This window comes from Suillus fuscotomentosus (assembly GCF_016647785.1).
Source record: "Suillus fuscotomentosus strain FC203 chromosome Unknown F5891scaffold_67, whole genome shotgun sequence".
Taxonomy (NCBI): domain Eukaryota; kingdom Fungi; phylum Basidiomycota; class Agaricomycetes; order Boletales; family Suillaceae; genus Suillus; species Suillus fuscotomentosus.
In genome coordinates, this window is record NW_024539579.1 from 158994 (window position 1) to 179512 (window position 20519).

General features: G+C 46.5%; 8 protein-coding genes across 8 annotated transcripts; 5 read left to right on the forward strand and 3 right to left on the reverse strand.

The window, feature by feature from the left end:
- Positions 1-13: 13 nt before the first annotated feature.
- On the reverse strand, positions 14-2715 carry F5891DRAFT_960256 (P-loop containing nucleoside triphosphate hydrolase protein; the record flags this gene model as incomplete). Its single annotated transcript, XM_041375712.1, has 12 exons — positions 14-264; positions 322-388; positions 436-514; positions 568-920; positions 981-1082; positions 1138-1238; positions 1287-1457; positions 1489-1593; positions 1651-1701; positions 1756-1847; positions 1898-2254; positions 2303-2715. 12 exons carry the CDS (start codon positions 2713-2715, stop codon positions 14-16), a joined length of 2142 nt encoding a protein of 713 aa, XP_041220957.1.
- Positions 2716-3072: 357 nt separating this feature from the next.
- Positions 3073-5374, reverse strand: F5891DRAFT_1059162 (pyridoxal phosphate-dependent transferase). Its single transcript, XM_041362822.1, has 10 exons — positions 5070-5374; positions 4815-5018; positions 4502-4747; positions 4081-4436; positions 3967-4025; positions 3815-3918; positions 3717-3761; positions 3529-3671; positions 3312-3470; positions 3073-3254 (listed from the first exon to the last, which is right to left on the reverse strand). The coding sequence occupies exons 2-10, from the start codon at positions 4948-4950 to the stop codon at positions 3180-3182; spliced, it is 1323 nt and encodes a 440-aa protein (XP_041220958.1). The 5' UTR covers positions 4951-5018; positions 5070-5374; the 3' UTR covers positions 3073-3179.
- Positions 5375-5538: 164 nt separating this feature from the next.
- Positions 5539-7642, forward strand: F5891DRAFT_1194262 (uncharacterized protein; the record flags this gene model as incomplete). The annotated part of the gene is made up of 6 exons (XM_041367901.1): positions 5539-5737; positions 5800-5889; positions 5950-6353; positions 6415-6765; positions 6824-6970; positions 7028-7642. The coding sequence occupies 6 exons, from the start codon at positions 5539-5541 to the stop codon at positions 7640-7642; spliced, it is 1806 nt and encodes a 601-aa protein (XP_041220959.1).
- Positions 7643-9927: 2285 nt separating this feature from the next.
- On the reverse strand, positions 9928-12755 carry F5891DRAFT_960328 (uncharacterized protein; the record flags this gene model as incomplete). The annotated part of the gene is made up of 7 exons (XM_041375718.1): positions 9928-10244; positions 10306-10578; positions 10647-10823; positions 10880-11584; positions 11637-11848; positions 11906-12206; positions 12272-12755. 7 exons carry the CDS (start codon positions 12753-12755, stop codon positions 9928-9930), a joined length of 2469 nt encoding a protein of 822 aa, XP_041220960.1.
- Positions 12756-13037: 282 nt separating this feature from the next.
- F5891DRAFT_1194264 (uncharacterized protein) lies at positions 13038-13945 on the forward strand (the record flags this gene model as incomplete). Its single annotated transcript, XM_041367902.1, has 5 exons — positions 13038-13135; positions 13191-13375; positions 13440-13505; positions 13561-13764; positions 13818-13945. The coding sequence occupies 5 exons, from the start codon at positions 13038-13040 to the stop codon at positions 13943-13945; spliced, it is 681 nt and encodes a 226-aa protein (XP_041220961.1).
- A 1379-nt stretch (positions 13946-15324) lies between these two features.
- On the forward strand, positions 15325-16430 carry F5891DRAFT_1059173 (uncharacterized protein). Its single transcript, XM_041362823.1, has 5 exons — positions 15325-15501; positions 15559-15767; positions 15822-15845; positions 15897-16046; positions 16103-16430. The coding sequence occupies exons 2-5, from the start codon at positions 15663-15665 to the stop codon at positions 16421-16423; spliced, it is 600 nt and encodes a 199-aa protein (XP_041220962.1). The 5' UTR covers positions 15325-15501; positions 15559-15662; the 3' UTR covers positions 16424-16430.
- A 75-nt stretch (positions 16431-16505) lies between these two features.
- On the forward strand, positions 16506-18462 carry F5891DRAFT_1059175 (Metallo-dependent phosphatase-like protein). Its single transcript, XM_041362824.1, has 6 exons — positions 16506-16677; positions 16735-16803; positions 16856-16916; positions 16974-17838; positions 17890-18093; positions 18146-18462. The coding sequence occupies exons 1-5, from the start codon at positions 16545-16547 to the stop codon at positions 18049-18051; spliced, it is 1290 nt and encodes a 429-aa protein (XP_041220963.1). The 5' UTR covers positions 16506-16544; the 3' UTR covers positions 18052-18093; positions 18146-18462.
- Positions 18463-18571: 109 nt separating this feature from the next.
- On the forward strand, positions 18572-20435 carry F5891DRAFT_1059177 (Metallo-dependent phosphatase-like protein). Its single transcript, XM_041362825.1, has 5 exons — positions 18572-18734; positions 18789-18854; positions 18908-18968; positions 19020-19920; positions 19971-20435. Exons 1-5 carry the CDS (start codon positions 18611-18613, stop codon positions 20208-20210), a joined length of 1392 nt encoding a protein of 463 aa, XP_041220964.1. The 5' UTR covers positions 18572-18610; the 3' UTR covers positions 20211-20435.
- Positions 20436-20519: the final 84 nt, after the last annotated feature.

The following is a 20519-nucleotide window of genomic DNA, read 5'->3' on the forward strand; positions in this document are numbered from 1 at the left end:
TCGTTTACTTGTTTCAGACATATCTTACCGGAGAGTTGGAACAGATTTTAGAGATGAATTCAGACAAGTCTCTGGATTTGAAAACGCCAGCGACCTTGCGCTTTGAGGTGTGCGTTAGGTAAAGTGATGTCTGCGCTCGGGTACATGCAACATATAGAAGGCGTCTGATTGATCTGGTCAGAGCAGATGAATGTATAAAAGGATATGCTTGCCTTTCTTCGTGAATGTCGTCTGACCGGTAGAAAGGGAATGTTCCATGTTCCACTAATAATATGATTATATATATGTACAGGATGGAACAGCAGAAGGGATGGTACAAACCTGCTGGGACAAAGACAACTGGCCATTCAAGGCCCTTCGCAGCGTGACAAGTTGCAATAGACACCTTCTGTTGCAAATGATGAGTAATCGGAAATTTGACCTCGAAAGACAAACCTCGTCATCGTTTTCGTTCGACTGATCACCTGCAGACGACAGCATTGATGCTTGCAAGAACTGCCTTAGCGGGGTATCTCTGTGCAGCTGGTTAAAGTTATGTCCAAAAGGAAATGAATAAAGATAAATTACTGCAACGATGACTCATCTTCATCAACGACAGGAACGTTTAGAGCGTCAGCAGTGGCATCGCTCGCGAAATTGATCAGTTCTTGAATGTTCTCCCATCGTGTGTCCCAATCAGGTTGCGACTTCTTCAGATATTCTTGGTACCCGACGAGTTCGACCAACTTGCCAATCAACTGGGCTGGTTCCATTCCATCAGTGGCAGACGACCTCAGCGACCGTATAACATTCACGAAGGATTGGACCTTGCGCTTTACAGACGGTTTCAGATCCGGAATTATAGAGTCGTTGATGCGTTCGACAAGAGTCAGCGATGAGATTCCGAGTTTCTGTGCTCGTGAAAGAATTTCCCCAAGGGACTACCGAAAAGTGCAGTAGATAAGCCGAAGAGGCAGTAAATGATTATAATCGATCGCCACCTTGTCTCCAATTCCCCGTGGAGGAATGTTAATAGCGCGAGAAAACGCTGGCTCAAAGTGTGGATTGTCCGCGAGCTGGAGGTATGCCAAGGTATCTTTAATCTGAGCAAAAGGATATCGTGTCGTGATCTAAAAGAACGCGTAGCTGATCACTTACTTCTGCCCGTTCGAAGAACTGGTGTCCACCGAGCATTCGATTGGGGATACCTTCCATTCGAAGCGCGTTCTCAATTGTTCTGGATATGGCATTGAAACGTACTGCAAATTATTTGTAAATAGTTTGAACGTTATGAAGGAGAGACGTACGGAGCACCGCAAAGTCTCCAAAACCTAACATCCCTCCCGACTGCGCTATCATGCGGTTTATCTCCCATGCAATGAAAGCGGCTTCGTCATGTTCTGTAGGGAACGAACGGAGCATCGGAAGAGGCCCAAGTGGATGATCTGTATGTAGGGTCTTTGCAATCCGCGATGTATCTTTGCAAGTGTCGGTAAACATATTTGATACGTCTGTACAACTCACCTTGCGATATAATGGCGAGGCTCGTTGCAAGGATAGATCCGGCTGAACGGTAATTTTGCTCAAGCATGATTTGTGCTACGTTCGGAAAGTCTGGAAGTCCAGTCAAATTCATCCAATGCACGGCTATATGCGTTGCCTCTATCTTACCATTTTGCATCTTGCCAAGATTTGTAATATCTGCAGATCGCCAACCGTATACTATGTAGTTGTGAGTTAGATCAAGGTCAGGCAGTATTGATAACCAGAGCGTACTTGACTGATCTGGATCCCCAACAACCGTCGCACAACGACTAGCATCAGCGATACAACACATGAGCTTGTATTGAACTGCATTCGTGTCTTGGCTGGTGTAACTTCGGGTGAGTCTTGATCATCAATAAGAAACGAAGCTCACAATTCGTCGACAAGTATGTGCTGACACCATGCAGCATATCTCGGGTGTTGAGAGAAAAGCCTAACGCCAAAGAGAAGGAGGTCGTCAAAGTCTAAACTATTACTTTTGCGCAAAGTCTTCTCATAGTCACAGTATATCTCGGCAAAAACACGCTGAAATTCTTCGTTCGTTGAATTTGAGGAGAGAGCTTTGCTTAAAACATGTCGACTTCCTTTGCGTGGCACGACATCTTCTGGAGTTTCTCCTTTGGATTTGGCTCGAGAAATCAATGAACAGAGAGTAGCGGCATTCACTTGAATGTCTTTGGACGAGAGGAAATCGTCGTAGGGCTTCAACAATTTCGTCACAATTCGCTTGCTACAATAGAGTTCAGTACAATATGACTGCGTCATTTCCGCAACGTACCTCTCATCGGAATCGCATATAGTGAAGTTCCCGTCGAGACCCACTGATGTCCCATATTTCCGCAGAAAGAGGGCGCAGATCGCATGGAACGTTCCCAATTTCACTTTATTAACGCTATCTTTACCAATAAGCTTTACGAGACGCGCCCGCATTTCGTTGGCTGCCTTGTTGGTGAACGTAACAGCGCATATAGACGATGGGTCCATCCCATGGTGCAATATCATGTAGGCAATTCGTGATGTCAAAACTTTCGTCTTGCCACTTCCCGGACCTGCTAAAATCTGGAGCGGGAAGTCTGGACGATGAGTCACGCCTGTTCGATAAATTAATGCGCGAATAATGCTACAAGAAGCAACTTGAAACACACATCTAGTCTGAGCAGAGTTAAGATATTTCAAAAGGTCTTCTGCCATCTTTGGTTCTTTACTGAAGAATGTAGAAGGTTTCTTTAGCGTGTGAGCAGCTGAGCATGAGTGAGCATGTCCAATATAGGAGTGTATAACGCGTGCGGAGTGGACAAAGTCACTGAACATGAGACGCGTCTGTGATGGTCACGTGTTTAGATGAACCATAATGTTGGACTCGTAATCGACCTCTCGTCGACCTCTCCCACCATGCCATATTCACTTTATACGTGATACGTACAGTTAACATGACAGGACAGCAATACCAGGCCTTACCACGCTCAAATTATTAGAGTCGTCCGTAATTCGTCGTGGCTGATGCCCATATTTTCGGGATGTCCCATGAATTAGTCAGCGAGTATAGTTATTTCCAAAACGCGGGCTCTTCGCATACTTCCATTCAGTCTATAATATTATATTTGTTCGATCTCTGCCTTGGGGAATACTTTCCTACTACGTGATGAACCAACTACTTATTGCTTCGAAAACTTCACTACTTTCTGACACGCATCCTTCAAAGCATTGGCGAGAACTTCGAAATCCGAAATCTGATGTCATCGATAAGAACCAAGAAGATCACACTATCTTTATGAACAGGTTCTCACCTCGTTCCACACCTGCGCGCTACACCTTGTCCACCATTTCCCATTGTGGTAGTAATGAGCGGCGTACGTGTTCCACTCAAGCAACAATGTATTCAGTACCAGAGAATTGACTTCATCTGAATATTTAATGTCACCAGGAATGGGCAGTTCCACGTTGACCTGACTCGCAGGGAACATGAAACGCGGGAAAAAGAAGTAGAACAACGCATTTACGCACCATGTTCAAAGTGAGGTCACCCTCAGGGTCCATCACGCTGGTTCCCAGAAGACTTGCTAGGTGTTTTCCGCCGGCGATAGCAAGATTGTGAGTGTATTCGTTTATCTTGTGCTCGCCGCCAAGCCACTGTCTAAAATCCAAGGCTAATCGAGTCAGAACAATGATGCTAATGATGACTTCGCACCAACCTGCATTGATACTTAGGAATGGAATATAATCTATGGTTCCTGTCCCTAAAAATCAACGAGACATGAACGTTTGAAGCTATATAGTCGAGAGAACTGACATTGAAAAAGCTTCACAAAATCTTCTGGGCCATTGTAGTGTTCGTCTTCAGGTGAGTGATAAGTGTGTGGAGTGGGAAAAGGAGATTTGATAACATGATGATTCCTAGAACGTCTCATTAGACGTCGATAGTCGAGCAAGGTGGAAATATACCGTCTGGGAACATAAAGGACTGCACAACTTCTTTTCGCAAAGAGCCATTTGTGACAATTCTGTTTGGCTCAATTAGTCAGGAATGTATATCATGAGGGAGAGAAATGGACTGACTGATACCCAAAAGTCGGGCTTCGCCTCCGACAAGTTAATATCTACTTCTTGACCAATGGCATGCGCAGCATCGACTACCGACCAAACATCTGCATCCTTGCAAATGGCCACCATTTCTTTCCAAGGAAGACGTGCGCCAGGATTGGCTACGATGGCATCTATGACAGCAACAACCTTGCGAGTCTGTTTGAGATCGCCCCCTTCCGAGGTCACTTGGCGGAGATGTTCTCGCCAATTCTCCAGTATCTCCGCGTGTGAGATAGGGAAGCTAAGATCGAATGTGGACACTTGTGGGTGTGGTGGGGTATCTCCAATATACCTAATCGCTCGGGACACAGCACCATAAGTCGTGGTAGCTGTTTTTTTTAGGGAAAAGAGTAACATGAGTTGGAGAATTTCAATACAGTGATTCTTGACCTACTCCCAATGATGATATCCCCTTCATTCCAGTCAAAATTGCGGAGAACCGTATTTACGCCGTGTGACGTATTATTCACCAAGACACACTCATCGGTTTCTGCGCCTATCAACTTGGCCACTCGAGTCCGAGCTTCATTCCAATGGTGAATGCACTCTATGCGCAAGAATCTGTCTGGGTTGGCTTCGACGCGAGCGGAAAGTTTATCGCATGCAACTCTAACGGGTATGGGTAATGAACCATATGAACCTTCGATGCGTCAGCCACGAATCAAGGTACGGCATAAAGTTTGAAACATGATTGCGGTAGAACTCACCATGGTTGAGGTTGACATAAGATGGGTCAAACTCAAAGAGTTTGTGCATTGCGTGCCCAAATGAAGGCGGAGCCTGATTGGCTAGCTCTGCGGGATCAGTGCTAGGGGCTAACTCGGAGGACAACGTGTTAGTCATTGCGTCCGTAGACGCCAATGCTCAGCGCTTAGCAAGTAAGTAGGGAGCCTACGGTACCGTAGTCAAGCCTGGTGCTGAAGGTGACTTCAGGTGACTCAGCGTGAGAGCGCCAGACCTACATAGAAACGAGCGGATAAGGATCACCGCGAGCCAAATGTGAGTACTTGAGTCGCCGAAACCCCGAAGTTGCTGTGTCGGGGGATCGCGGCCGTGAGCTCATGCTAAGAACGTATGGAAAGCGGGAGTGATCAGCTTCGGCGAGAGTGATCAGCTGGACTAAAAAGGCATTTGTTTGGCTCTTCTCCTGCCAGACCCCCAATCACCCACTGAACGCGATGAAGGATTTACCGACTACACTCATAAATGTGGCTGTGCGTACAGAATGAGGTTAAGACATTGTATTGACGTGGTGCCTAAGATCTCTTGCCTTGCAAATTTGACATGAGAAATCATCACTCGCACATAGACTTGCATCAAATGGTGATATCAAAGGCCCTTGCTTGCTTCGACGAGCCTCTAGTAGCACTAATATTTGAATCTGACGGTTCAGAAATTTAAATCCAAACCCCCCAAAAATCCACCATCATCATGTATGCTGCAGAGTTCACCACAAATGCTGACCAGCACTATTGTGAGTATGCCAACTGTTTTAGCGGTCATCCTGGCACTGTACCTGCTATCACCTATATTGAGCACAAAGATCCAAGCAAGCCCGGTAAATGGCTTTGTGAAAAATGCAGCCGATACCAGCGCTCCAAGTTCACTACCAAGAAAATAAGTGATGCAGGTAAAATAATTGCTCGGTGTGCAGACTTTGTCACATTACAGTCTGACAATAATTTTCTTTAGTAATTCCAAATACCTCGAAGCATGGTTTCGGCCAGTCTGAATATGATGGTGCTGCAGTTCACAAGCAGACTGCAGAGGCGCAGCGTGGAAGTGAGTCGCCCAGTACAGTTGCATTTTATATTGAATACAAACCTTCATTTATTTTTGTAGAATCCCAACTTCCTGTTCGTGCAGTGGGGCTTAGTGTATCATGTGGGATGCCTCCACCTGCATTCATCCCAGGTCCTGTTCACCCGAGGCGCGCCTCAGCAAATCATCAATTTGTTCCTTTACCCAACTGGCCTGCAGCTCCTGGCCCCTCAGACATCCGCCGTGCAAATCCATTAGGGCCCAACATATCTATTTATGGTCGGGACCCTCAGTTTATTGTGTACTCAGACCTTCTTCGAACTCTGCCACTCAAGCCTGGTTATCAAGATGCGCATAAAATTTATGAAGAGATGCGAGACCGGCTTGCTCGACAGGCCTATGCTTCGAGTGTTCCCGAAGTGGTATGCGTCAAGGCATACCTTGCAGTGATGATTCCACGGGCTAAAAAACCAACTCTAATATCTGTAAGTGTTGCTCTCTACAATTCCAAATTCAACTTCACCGACTTCGCTGAATCTTCTATAGGATATAGTCGAGTCGATCAGCAACATCCCTTACCATATTGGTGCCAATGACCTTAAAACTTTGGTGTACCTCACCCTACTTCCCATGTTCATCAAGTGGTCCATGGGTCTTACTTTTACGTTTGAAGAGGCACGTTTGCGTCTTGTTAGTAGTTTCGAGGAGATTCTTCCCCGTCCATCTGGAGAAGACATCAATGCCATAGCATCCCACTTCCTCAAGACCAGGAACATGAAGCAGCAGTTCAACGCTGGCAAGGGGATTGAACTTCACCTCATTATTCCACATACAAAGTTCCTTGCCGCTGAGCAAAGGCGAAATGGTGAGGAAGTAGCTGAGTCCAAGTCTCGCGATGTTCGTTTTCGACATGGACTATTGGTACCTTACATGACTGACAGCATACATCAACCAGGATACACCTCATGCAACAGCGGCAAGTTCATCTGACATCCAACATCTTTCAAGTCCTGCATTAGTACTATCTGCGGTGTCCCCATCAAAAAATTTGCAAAATGGCGTCCAATGTTCGCCTCACCCTGTCAAGCGCAAATTATCATCGGTCAGTCATTCTTTCGAACTCTAGTACCAGCCTTATGCTCATTAGCATCACACACAGCCTCCTGTCCCATCCACGCCCCCTCAAAAGCCTCGGACTTTGGATGCTGCAGTATCTCCAGATGTTAGTGCACTTTGCCGTGCACTTCAAGCGCAAGCTATTCCCATATCCCAACCAAACTTACCCTTTCTCACTCTTCGCACGTTCAAGGCACTACTGCGGATAATCCCCCCCATATCACTATCTGCTCTGATTACTGATCCAACCACTTCTGACATAACAAATACTACTGCCCCCCCAATGCAGGCTACTCTTTTTTTCGATCCACGAAGCAAACCGAAATATGGAGCATTCAAAGCAGCACAATTCGGCTTTCTAGACAAAGCTATCCTTGGACCGTCTGGATCTGATTCAACTCGCATCTGCTTAAAGCAGTGCTACTACCAGACCGACAAATCCAAGCGGTTTCCTTATCCCGATTCTCGGCAACTACAGCTGCTGCAGCCAGAGATTAGATGCAGCATATGGGCAGGAGCACTCATGGACCGGGTTCAGCAATATATTGCCACGGAACTAGTGACTCGCAGCACACCTCCCTTCAAGATTCCAAATATCCGATGGGTGACGCGTGTGCTGAAATGGGTGCCGGAAGAGTTGGCATGGTGGCTGCAGTGAGTACTGCTGAGCGCGGAGGCGTTGACGGTGGTGCAAGTTCCTGTGCGAGTTTCGCAAAGGGTCACGCGAATGGTCCAATGAGTGAGAGCTTCGGCTGGGGTGAAGTGTCTGTTAGTGTGATGAATAAATAATGAAAAGGAGTGAACGAAGGAACAAGAGCGTGATGGACTTACCAATGATTCAACCGGGCCATCAAGCTTAGGGTTAGGGTTGGGAGTTTGCACCTGCACGAATTTTGGGGGGGGGCAAGTTGGAGAACTTGTACGTCTCACAGTACTAGTACAACTTGCTACTCCCGAACCATTGGCGTCCGTGCCAGCTTCCAAGCTGCACTGTATGTATCACCTCCAGTTCGGAGCTGAACAAGTTGTACATTCATACATGTACATAGATGGTACTAAGTCTTTTCGCCAGTCTAGGACACCACTCCCAGCGGAGTTTAAAGCTTCCGTGGGAGATTTAGCTCGAGTTGGACTCACCTCGACAGCGGCAGCACTACAGTGGAGAGATGCTGACAACCTTAATGTATTACCAAAAGTATATCTAGGCATTTCTGCTACAGTCCCTTCCACTGTCAGACTCGGACTCAGAATCCGTGAACTCTGCAAACTCTGGTTGATCTTCATCATCCTGATCCTCCCCTTGTGGTCCCCAGTCCTGAACACCATGAAGTGCTTGTGTTGGCGGGTTCACCATGCCTCCCATATACTGATAGCCAGCAGGTCCTACTAAGCCAGCATTTTGAGGGAGGTCCTGCAAGCTCGGAAGCAATAGAACATCATCATCTTCAGGTTCCATAACTCCCTGTGAAAGCAGGACTGTCAGGTCATCTTCACCTTCAATTGCAAGGAACTGCGCCAGTAACATCTGATACACATTCCAGAATGAATCCGACGATACTTGCGGTTTGCCGAGTGAGGTATAGAGGTATTGTGCGCGTTGCTCGAATGAAGGTGGGACAAGATCGAAGACAGGATGATCAGAGGGAGCATAAATTGCTTCAACCTCGTCAAAGAGTGCACTTGGCACTGGAACCTTGAGAAGAGTAAGTAGTGTTGAGCTGCAGTCATGGATGACATACTTTGAACGATCAGTCATAATGTTGGGAGCACAATCCTGCACTCGTCAACTTGAACGTTCGAGTTGTTTTGAATTCCGTCACAGATTGCGCTGTCATTGCATTAAGGTACGATCAGCACCTGATTTACTATCTGTAACCATTGAGTCTACCGTCCCCTGTTACTCGTCCGAAAATTTTCGGCTCCCTGGGATTGCGTCAGTTCAAGGTACGAGCAATTGCTCCTTCAAGCCTATGCAAGACCCCGAGGAGCCCATCTTCGTTACTAATGCCTGTTGACTTTACAATAGCGCTGACGTGGCTGTTCATTATTATCTTGCCTCCACGGCCAAACCTGCGCACGCTGCTCGATGCTCCAAATATCGATGTACGTCGTTGGTGTCCTCGTCAGTTAATGAGGCTGCCTTTAGCCTTTTGAAATGTACGTACTAACTAATCCAACTCTGAAGACTCTCACCAACTGACATATGTTTAACTACATCTTCCTAGACAGTTATGATCCTCCACCGGCTTTTCACTGCTCCCACTCGCTCGCTCGTTGTCCTCACTCTCTCACACCCACTGCACCATGTCCTCATTCATCGGCTGTCTTGCCGTCTCTGTCACGTTCGACCTGGAATTGCGGCCTTCTCTCATCTCATCTCTCTCGCTTGCTTGGCCGCTCAGTTCCAGGCTCGCGGTTCTCTGACATTCTCACCTCATCTTATGAAGGCCGCGACCGACGTCGAGTTTAAGGTCGCGCGCGCTCTTGATTCTGATTCCTGCCCCCCAAATACTTATCTCATCGCATCATACATGTAATCTTTGCACCATTAATAAAAATTGCACCGCCGGGCATTGTATAATCTACTCTACAGCACCTTGCAATGTACTGAAAGTGCTCAGTTGATCTCGAGTGGGATAGATATGGTGATGTACTGCGCATACAGTGGGAGGTGCAGCACTAAACGATGGGGAACGAGCTCGATGATCCATAACGTGTGCACCTGCAGTTAGTGCATAAGTGAGAGTGCTGAATGTCGATACTGGGATGGCGCCGCCGGTGGAACCGGTCATCAGAGACGAGTTGGGAATGAGTTCAGGTTGGGGCTCAACAGGTGGAGGAGTGAGATGAACACATGCGAAGCTTGTGTTGCCCTCCGAGGGCGAAGACCTTGTATATCTGACTGAAAACCATTTAAGTGTTCTAGATAATAACATGAATATACTAGTATTGCTTACCTTGTCGAGCAAGAGCATGTTTTGCACGGTAAGCATGGGTAGATAAACGGTCGCTGGAGTTGATGCCAAATGCATCGAAAAGGTCCAAACTAGCGCTGATGTTTGTGTCGTAGTGAAATCCTCGCATGATTCCTCCCAATAGCGTAAGACCCACACCATCACGATTGATATTCCTGTGTGCTTGCTCGTTTCCATTGGTAGTAGTTGGTGAGGCCTTCCAAATTTCGAGCAGGATGAGACTGTTTGGCTGATAGAGTGCTGGTAGCACAAACTTCGTGCCCTCAATTTTATCTTTAAGCCATGCTGCCGGTAGTAATCTTGCCTTAGAAATACTTCAAAACATGAATTAGAAAATATCACAAACCTGCAGCCTTTTTTCCACCTTTCTTTATCTTCTTCAATGTTCCCTGTAGATCAGGATGAGGCTCCGCTGATGCGATCGTCAACATGGCAATTTCCACATCTTTGGGAATTTGACCACGGAGACTACGGATATTCCGTTTATAGTGCGCAAGACATAGACGGTAGAAGCGGCGCAGATGGTCATATGGATCCAGGTCACGAAGTAGAGCAGTGGTGTCATAGCGGCAAGCCTGTATTGAGTCTTTACACAGGTATACGCAATACATACCTAGGCCTGTGGAATTATTGAATATATTCAAATTGCAATTCACGTTGACTCGGATTCCAAGAAAATATACTTACCAAGACCTTGACCTTTATGTCCATCAGCAATGATGGTTTGAATCCCTTCTCTATGCATGTATTGAAACTGAACAGCACAACCTGTGTCCGCACTGGCAATCTCGAATATTCGTTGGAAGAGGATGAAGTGTGCTTGTGCTGATTGAGATGTCGTGAATGCTCGAGCACCAATAACAGCTACAATACATGGTCATGGCCATCAGCTGAGTTGAGCAATTTGGTATTGAACTTACATTTCATGTGGGCAACGTCCCAAGACTCAAATTCAAATTCCTGCCAGCCATGTACACGTTTGAATGAAGTGTCGATCGAGAGCCGTTTTGCTTGCATCAGACGCCATGACATCCGCTTTGTCATACAAATGACCAGCCGCAGACTACTAATCGAAGTTGATGTGGTGGCCGCAGGTGGATTTGATGCTGATTTGGTGGATAGCTGATGTGACTCCGCACAACGAATATAGCGCTCGTCAATGGGCAAAAGATCGTGTTTTGTTGCCAAGTGAATAGCACCTGCGAATCCTGTTCCACTTGGAAATTCATTAAACCGCAAAGTGTTGATGAGGCGCCGAGCATGGTCAGAGTTCCCAAGAGACGGGTGAAGGTCTGACAGTGTGGGATTGCGGGTTTCCTTCCAACTGAGGTGAGCTTGTAAAGCTTGTATGAATGCAGAATCAAGTAAAATCCGACGTGGTGTTGCATCAGCAAGTTTCCAGCTGAGTGTGAGCAGCAACTCGTAGAAAATGGCTTTAATAGCTTCTGGAGTTTTGACAGGTGCAGGCGGAGGGTGGCTGTGATTGTTGGTGCAGATAACGAGGACTTGTGGGCAGGCAGTGAGATTGTATGGTGTATATATGTCGAACTTTGCCTTGCATGGAACTGGCCAGCTACGAAGTGTTCCACGAGCCAATTTTCCTTCATGATTTCGATGCCAATATGCTGCCCAACAGATTAGGATATATGCTACTTCAAATGACAGAAAGTAACTCACGACAACATTGCTTCTGCTCAGCAGGGGAGGCAACAAATGTGCACGGCATGAGAGGACCATATCCATCATTTTTTGCTCGTGTTTCATGAAAGGAAATTGCCTTCAGGTCGTTCTCTATAAGTGCCCGCAAGTAATCAGTATTGAATTCGTCCAAATTCCGGAGGACAAGATGGGTGCGAGCTCGAGAAACAGAAGCATTGAAATTTTTGCAGCTGCAATGGATCATTAGTCTATGTAGTACACACTCTAGCCGTTTAAGTTGAACTGACTGAATATATGGACGGCCAAGATTATTCACAGATAACATGAGGGGAGCCCCACACCCCCTGGACTCTGACTCGGAGTGAAGATCAAAGCTGTCTAGTACTATCTCAGGACTTAAATCCAAGTTTGCATCGAAGCCACATCCCCGTTCAGAGACAGCACAAAAAAATGCTAGAGTCTTGTTGAAAACCTCTGCCTCTGCAGAATCATCACTGTATCCAGCCTGAGACAGACTCCAAGTCGGAGATGCAGCATAATTACTGCTGAAACTGGCCTCATTGAATGTACATACCTTGAGGCCATTGCCTGTATGTTCTCGTTCTTATTAGTATGATAAAATCAATAGTCTCAGACATCATTAATGTACATACACGATGACTTAAGCTGGCGACAACGAACACCTTTGCCTGCATCATCTCGGAGAAGCAGGCACACTGCATTTTCACGCCCACCATGACCTCCACCAAGAGAATATTGGAATGCTGATTGAGGCTGCACGAAGGATATGGGATCAACAACAAAACGGTGTGCAATGCTGCCAGGTGCTGTTATGGGATACTCGAGGATAGCATGAACAGGGTGATCAACAATTGCGCTGACTTTGGTGGCTCGATTCACATAGTTGGCTCTCCGTGAAATTTCCTCGGTGGTAAAATAATATGGAGCGGGAGACTGATATCTTGGATATGGGGGAGTGGAGATGGTGTCGAGGGTTGAATCCACGTCTGGTGTATTTTGGTGTGATGACGGCGATGACACAACTGAGCTTGTGACTGAGATAGGGGACAATCCTGCACTGTCCAATATCTGTTGCACTTTTTCAAGTGCTTCAAGTTGTGAACAGGTAAGACTCATTGAGAATTAGACAGAAGGAAAAATGGGGGGCAGATACTAGCATTGAATTCAAATAATTGCCTGTATATGTGACAGTTGGACAGTTCATCAATGACTTGCAAATGGGCACCGATGCACCCGCACACTTAGGAACCCACTAATTTCGGGCTCTTGCAGTTCATTGAACGGACACTTGCATTCAAAATTTACCTCGCATAACATGGCCAAGGGATTCAGCAAGGCTCTCTGTATAAAGGTCAGCATCTCGCTCATGATATAGTACAGTAGGCCAGGCTAGCCATCATGGATTCAATTTTTCGCCCGTGTATCGAGTACCAGCGTGGAAGCACAGAACTCGTCATCTTTTCACGTGAGGTGAAGCAACTTGTCACTGTTGCATAGTGTGTAGCTCACTTTGACTTACTGCCAACCACTGACTTAAAGTTATGTTTGCAGCCCAAAGTCGGGTCGTTTCCGCATTCGTCCTTATGGCTTGGCAGATTACTTGCAGCGTCGAGGGCTTTTCATAGAATGTTTCTGCGGCATGCTCTCAGACACACCTTGTTCCACCAGGATTGTGGACTCTGCCGTGAATGGGCATGTCTTGATGCAGTGTGCTAATGAGCAGTGCGGATTTAGAGGTTAGCATGTTGCACTGGTGATCACGTCCTTTGTACTGACACGATTTTCACGATTTCACGACAGCCAACATCACAGATATTTATCACACATCTTTTTTTACCTCTAGTTACGAAGAACTGCCAACACTCGGTATGTATTTACTGTTACCTAGATGCAGGTGTCAGTATTAATGGTCTGCTCATAGTTGCAAACCCCCAACCTAACATGAATCCAGTTCATGATGCCTTCCACCAGCTTGCTCCTAATGAGCATGACATTGCGCCCTACTTCCATGGCTATCTCGGATCCCATGTCTCAGTTTGGCCCGACTTTCGACAACTCCGTGGTTTAGTTGGTGCACCCTCAGCAAATCCACGTCCATTTATCCGACTAGTTCATCGTCGTGCTGGTGAGTTGTAGCACAATTTATAGAGTATCATTCAAAAACTAATTAATACAAAGGATCTATTCAAGGTGCTGCTGCTAGTCAGTTGTCAATGGCGGCTCGTCGTGGACAACGTGTATCCACACGTCTCCCGCTCGGACAAGACAGTGGCATGGTTGTGATGAACAGGCTCTCAGGCCTATGAAACAGGTCTTCTTGCTGACCTCTCCGGTGAGACAGGTGTAAGTGTCTGGGACTGGGACGGGCTTTTCGAAAGATGTGACCACTGTGGAAGGTATTTTGTTGCGACGGTACTTCGAATGCATATCCCGCACTGTAGAGCGTGAATAGCGGCCATGATATATATCCTATGTGTCAATAAAATTTTGATGCATCATTCGAGGTGACGGGGGTCATTGAATGGCTGTACACGCAGTTTGAACGGTGATTGCTCGTACCTTGAAGTGACGCGGCTTCTGAGAGCCGAAATTTTTCGGACGAGTAACAGGGGACTGGTCACTCGTAACCATTGGAGGACTCATAATTTGACAAGCAATACATCTTGAATATATCACTAGAAACATTAATATTAAGTCTCTCTCAAGCAGTGGTTGGGGGTCTGACAGGTAAAAGCCAAACAAACACGCTTAGCGAAGCTGTTACGAAGCTGATCACTCCCGCTTTCCATAAGAACGTGATTAAATTGCATAGCATACAGTGCGGCACTAATAAAAAAAATCGAATGGGAACTTAATGCAGGAGCTTGCACAAATTAGCGTACAACATACAACCGAGTAACAAGCAGGACAGTATGGAAAACAACGTGTCACGATAACTAAGCAGTTGAGACCAAGTTGGAACGATAAAACGAAAGCAACGATAAACATGCGAGAAGAGACGGGCAAGTAGCAGTGAAGCGAGTTGACGCAGGTGAGTCATGCGCTGAGGCCTTCCAAGTTGGCTATGAACTCAAGCACGTTTGCCTTGGCCTGCACAATTGAGATAAGCACGATGCTCAACACGACGGCAAACAACTTGCAGCATCGACAAGCTTAGAGCGGGAGGCATAAGACTCCTTCTGTTTCGCTGTAAGGCTGTTCCAGTGCGCGGCGAACTCGGCAATAGTACCTGTCTTGTGCTCGGCTTGCCATTCAATACCACAGAGATTACGAGCCGTCGTCGAGTCCGAACTGGGCTTGAAGATGTTGTTGGGATTCGTCGGCGTTCTTTTCTTCTTGCCAGGCTGGACGATAACTCCCGTAGATAAAGGTGCTGATGTTTCCATGCTCGATGATGGGTCACTGGTAGCGGCGTTGGTGTTGTTAGCGGTGGAATCTCCACGAGCGAGCCTGCAATTGGTTCAGACTTCTAGTGTCAGAATTAGAATCAAACAAACTGGTCCTGCGGGTAGACAGTAGGCTCGAGACCAGCCTGGCTTGTAGCATAGACGAGACGTTAACCTCTCCCAAGGACGTAGATTTGAAGTCAGACTAAGAAGTTGCATAACCAATATTGCCAAATATCAACAAATTCTCATCCGATATGGGGCAGATCTAATCAAATTACCTGCAATCAGAACTATCACCTGGCACCAACCTGGCATGTTTGACAATTTATCGCACCGAGCAAGGTTAACCTTGACTTGTTGACTGGTTTCACTCAACTCGCTTGCCTTACTGACGACGAGAAAGTGTCCTCATAGTCAGACGAGCGACGACATAGCCCATGGGTCATGGCTTCTACCTATCAAGTATATTTTAAGTATATCTTATCAGCAGCTCTAGCCACATGACAACCCTAACGCTTCTAACTTATCAGTTGAATCGTGCAGGCGGTCGGCCCATTCATCGATCCAGTCCTTATTGACTGATCTCTTCCTAACGTGAAGATCGACCTCTGTCTTGACCTTTATTCCTCTGAGAATGGTATCCGCATTTTTCTATGGCACGTTGATGCATCCAGAAATATTGAAACGAGTCATTGGAAACGACGGCAGCCAACTTCAAATGTGTCCTGCTCTCTTGCCGGTTAGTCTGCCAGGAAATCTTACCGATCCTCACCCTGACACATCCCCGTTCCAGGACTACACTAGACACCAGCTCAAGGTGAATGATGATGTTTCCTCCCGCTAGCACCTTGATCTAACACACCGAAAGAATGAGGATTATCCCGGTATCCTGCCGTACTCGCAAAGTCGAGCGATGTTTGATCACGACCTCAATTCGGAAGAGAAATCGGTGCGAGGTTCTCTGGTAACCGGTCTATCGGACGCAGATGTCCAACTCCTTGATATCTTTGAAGGCGACGTGAGTCCTGCAAGTCACTTCGATAACCGTTGACACAAATCAATCACTCCTCGCAGCAATATACAAGAGAGTTAGTGTCTGTATACCCACTAGGACCGCTGGCCAACATACGGGACATACCACCGATCGAGGTGAAGTCTCTGTTGCCCACGACGCCTCACCCGATCCCTGTGCCATCTGAATTGGCGAACCCTGTAGAGGTAAATACCTACGTATGGTGCTTTCCCTCTTCAGACCTCCGGGCACAACTGTGGACGTTTGAAGAATTTGTGAATTTTAACGCGTGGAAGTGGATCGGGTCAACTGACAACAAGTACTATGATGAAGTGGATAGAAGAAACGCTATGGAGGGTATATATATTGATGCGAGAGGTTAAGCTTTCCCGCACAAGCAGTCAGATATATGTAGTCGGTCAAACCCGCAATTATGATACATTGAAAACTCTCACGGTTGCTAGACAAACTAACGTTCATGATTTGAATTTGACAGTGGACAAGATGTCCATATGGTCAGGGGACAGTCTCAGGACTTGTTTTTCATTCGTAGTTCTCACCTTCTTTCTGGCTTTTGTGTTGATTACCGGAGTCCTCCAAGAGGTCAAAAAAAATCGTGCTTTCGATCAAAAGATTGGTAGGTCCTTGGTCTGAGTCAACCACTACTGTCCACGTAGACTCACTTCGATCAAAGACTTCCCGGATTTTGGCCACTATAATGGAAATTTTATGAAGAACATTCCCCATAGTGTGCTTCCAATAGGTCTTTCATTGCTTCATGTCATCAAGTACAAGAGACTTACAATTGTAGCCAGGCGACCAGAGGAAACGCATAATCGCAATCGGAGACATACATGGCATGAATAGCTCGTTGACGTGAGTACTTGCTGTCTAATGATCAAACAACTCATCAACATCGTTTCATTGTGACAGGGATTTACTTGACGAGATGCACTACGACCCGAAAAGAGATTCGCTCATTCACGTCGGGGACCTGGAGACAAGGGCGACTATACACGACTCCATTGACGTATTGTCGTTCATGTCATCCAACAACATCTTGGGCGTCAGAGGAAACAATGACCAAAAAGTGATCGAATGGCGCGCTTGGATGAACTGGATACTATCTCATCCGGGAGGTCGGGAGTGGCTTTCTGTCATGGACAAGCGATGGCCTAACCTCGACGGAGACAAGCGACTCCAGAGAACAGAGCTTGAAAACTGGGTCGAGACGAGCAAGTACGCAAGTTGGAAGAAGATGGTGCCTACTGGCTGGCATCCATTGGGCAAACATTACAGGGTCGCTCGCGCCATGTCTCCTGGACACTTCGAATATCTAAGTTCGCTTCCCCTTGTGCTTCATTCTCCCACTGCCCATGTGGTTTTCGTCCACGCCGGTTTGTTATCTTCCCACCCGAAGCTCCAGGCTTCCGACCCTAAACAACCTCTTTCCCATTGGCCTACCATACATGACCAACATGATATTGCAAAACTGCGTAAACAGCAGGAGCTTGCAGTCCTCACAGAGATTCCCGAAAACAAAGATCCATGGACCGTGACGAACATCAAAAGTGTTATGGATACAGGAATTGTGTCTACCAGTCCCAAGAAGGGAACTCCCTGGTCCCAATTGTGGGATGATACAATGTCAAAATGTTCGGGAAATTCGGGTACCAATGCGGGCAAATCATACCAGCCAACCTCGCTTCCATGTTATCCGTTTACTGTTATCTACGGACATGCTGCAGGCCGTGGGTTAGATATCAAGCGATGGTCGATTGGTCTGGACACTGGTTGTGTGAGCGAAATAAAAATTCTACACACATAATTCGACTAATATCATGTGCAGTCGTACGGCCGTCAGTTATCAGCTGTAGTCCTCGATGGAAGCTCTTTCTCTTCTGCTACACACCAGTTCGGAGACAATATACATGCACAATTCCCCCAATCACAAGAGATCATTTTCGGAGACAATGGACAAGCGCGCATTGTTAGTGTATCATGTGCATAATTATCGTACCAATCCTTCATCCAGCTTTCTTCCTTGACGAAGGTAAGTCATTCGAATCTCGAAACATTGGGATTGTATTTATAATGCAGAATAGATTTATAATTTCACACTTTATGATTCCACCGCAAGACAATGATAATTTAATAATCATGTGCGTGTCTTCACGAAGCATGCAATAGCTTGTTGAGGACGGAGTCAGGTTTCCATACACATACCTCGGCTTGTTCTGTGACAGATCAAGAGATCATGTCTTCCATATGATCTGCAGAGTTAGCAGATACGGTTCTTGCATCGCACTCTGTGCCATTGTACCATGATCCGAATCAGCACTGTCGAGCTTCGAAACTTGAAGCGTAGCCGATGTGGTAAACATAGTCTTTGCATAACTCATCAACGTTTTATCGCAGGAAAGGGATATAGAGTACGTATGAGCGTTTACATAATTGGTCGCTTGACTTTAACCTGTGAACCAAATGACGGATATATTAATGTTACGTAAGATGACGAGAAAATGCGGTCAACTTTCATTAATATTAACACCGTCTCCTCCACTCAGGCCATGGCCAGGCACAAAGGCAACTTATATGCTTACTTATTGGGCATAGTTCTCGTTATCTCCATCTTTTGGAGTGTTGCAGGCGATCTACGAAACAGGGTTAGTTTCTGGCCGAACCCCAACTCCAGTGAGTCCAGCCTGAGAGCCTTGGTTCTATAGATAAGCTCACCTAGACCTACAGAATTCCCTGATTTCAGCCATTACGACAATTTCACACATACCCTATCTGATGAACAATTCCCTACTAGTGAGTTGTCGACTTTTCTTTATCGATCGAAGACGATCTCCAATGTATGGCAGATGACAAAGACAGGAGGATAATCGTGATAGGCGACGTGCATGGCATGAATGAATCTTTAACGTATGCGCTCTAAAAAAATTCACATCATGTTCGACGCTCACGCTTTTTCAGCGCTTTGTTAAATCGAATATCCTATGATACGCAGAAGGATATTTTAATACACCTCGGCGACCTTACGACAAAGGGACCTGTGGAAGACTCGTTGGCAGTTTTATCGTTTATGGAGAGCAACAACATTCTGGGCGTTCGTGGAAACAACGACCAACAAGTTCTTGAATGGCGTGCTTGGATGGATTGGATTCTTTCTCAGCCGGGGGGCAGAGACTGGCTGGTAGAAGTCGATGATCGTTGGCCTGATTATGAACTCCCGTTCGGGAAAGGAAACATGTTTGCATTCGACTCACAGCCTCCGTTGATGGAGAAACATAATTGGGGAAAGAAGGTCCCCGAGGGTTGGAAGCCTTTGGGGGACCACTACCAGGTTGCGCGAGCGATGTCCCCCTCACAATACAGTTACTTGCGATCTCTCCCTCTTGTCCTTTACGCACCAGCAGGACATGTCTTCTTCGTTCATGCTGGTTTACTCGCAGCGGATCCTAGCCGGAAACTCACGCATTATAAACAACCACTGTCGCACTGGCCATACATAGAGCAACGCGAGCATAACATTCCTGCTATACGCAAAGCACAGGAGCTCGCGTTACTCTCAGATATTCCACAGAATCAAGATCCATGGGTCGTCCAAAACATAAGGAGCGTGCGCAAAAAGGGTAAACCCACGCGCAGCAGCAGCAAAGGGACCCCGTTCTCTGACCTTTGGAATGACGTTATGAACAAATGCTCTGGTTTTCGTACTTCCAAGACTCAGTTTGGTTCCAATACACGACTCATAGGCTACCAGGAGAGTCAACTCGCTGATCTCCCTTGTTATCCGTCGACTGTCGTGTATGGCCATGCGGCAGGTCGTGGTCTAGATGTCAAGAGGTGGTCCGTCGGCTTAGATTCCGGCTGCGTATGTTGACTTCCTCGAAAATAGGACATGCACTGATCGTCTTTGCACAGTTTTACGGCCGAAAGCTTTCAGCACTAGTACTTGATGGAAGGTCATTCTCTTCAGGGGCTTCAGGGGATCACGCATTTGATTTCCCGTCCGAGGCAACAACCGATCAGTTGCATGCAGAGCCTTCATTACCAGGGGCTGTAACAAACCATACGTTCGACTCCCCGTCCAGTGCAACTGATCTTCGAATCAAGTTTGACCACGCAGGGGAAGCCCGCATAATCAGCGTCAAATGTCATTAATCATTCGCCATATTCGTCGCATATTGCGGCATATTCGTAATCTCGGTATCAGATCCTAACGTAAATTGACATTTTGCCGATGCTCGTGGCCGGGAACGAGATTATCGACGTTCCTCGGCCCTTTAGACGTTGCTTTCTTGTTATCTTTGCATTCCAGGTCCATCACGAAACCCGCGCTAGTATTACTGTTATGTAACACCAGTATCTTGATCTTTCCTTCGCGCGCAATATGCAAACTTAGGACAAGATAATCTTGTATTTCCACGTAATCTTGGATACCACACTCAGTCAACATACATGATATAATAT

Coding starts and splice junctions, on each gene's coding strand:
- F5891DRAFT_1059162 (XM_041362822.1), bottom strand. CDS start 4,950: ATGACTAACACGTTGTCCTCCGAGTTAGCCCCTAGCACTGATCCCGCA. Junction 3,762..3,814: donor TTTTGTGAAGCTTTTTCAAT/GTCAGTTCTCTC, acceptor GTTGATTTTTAG/GGACAGGAACCATAGATTAT. Junction 3,672..3,716: donor ATTCCTAAGTATCAATGCAG/GTTGGTGCGAAG, acceptor TGACTCGATTAG/CCTTGGATTTTAGACAGTGG.
- F5891DRAFT_1059173 (XM_041362823.1), top strand. CDS start 15,663: ATGGTATCCGCATTTTTCTATGGCACGTTGATGCATCCAGAAATATTG. Junction 15,846..15,896: donor ACACTAGACACCAGCTCAAG/GTGAATGATGAT, acceptor ACACACCGAAAG/AATGAGGATTATCCCGGTAT. Junction 16,047..16,102: donor TTGATATCTTTGAAGGCGAC/GTGAGTCCTGCA, acceptor CACTCCTCGCAG/CAATATACAAGAGAGTTAGT.
- F5891DRAFT_1059175 (XM_041362824.1), top strand. CDS start 16,545: ATGTCCATATGGTCAGGGGACAGTCTCAGGACTTGTTTTTCATTCGTA. Junction 16,917..16,973: donor GGCATGAATAGCTCGTTGAC/GTGAGTACTTGC, acceptor TCATTGTGACAG/GGATTTACTTGACGAGATGC. Junction 17,839..17,889: donor TTGGTCTGGACACTGGTTGT/GTGAGCGAAATA, acceptor TATCATGTGCAG/TCGTACGGCCGTCAGTTATC.
- F5891DRAFT_1059177 (XM_041362825.1), top strand. CDS start 18,611: ATGGCCAGGCACAAAGGCAACTTATATGCTTACTTATTGGGCATAGTT. Junction 18,855..18,907: donor TGATGAACAATTCCCTACTA/GTGAGTTGTCGA, acceptor AATGTATGGCAG/ATGACAAAGACAGGAGGATA. Junction 19,921..19,970: donor TCGGCTTAGATTCCGGCTGC/GTATGTTGACTT, acceptor GTCTTTGCACAG/TTTTACGGCCGAAAGCTTTC.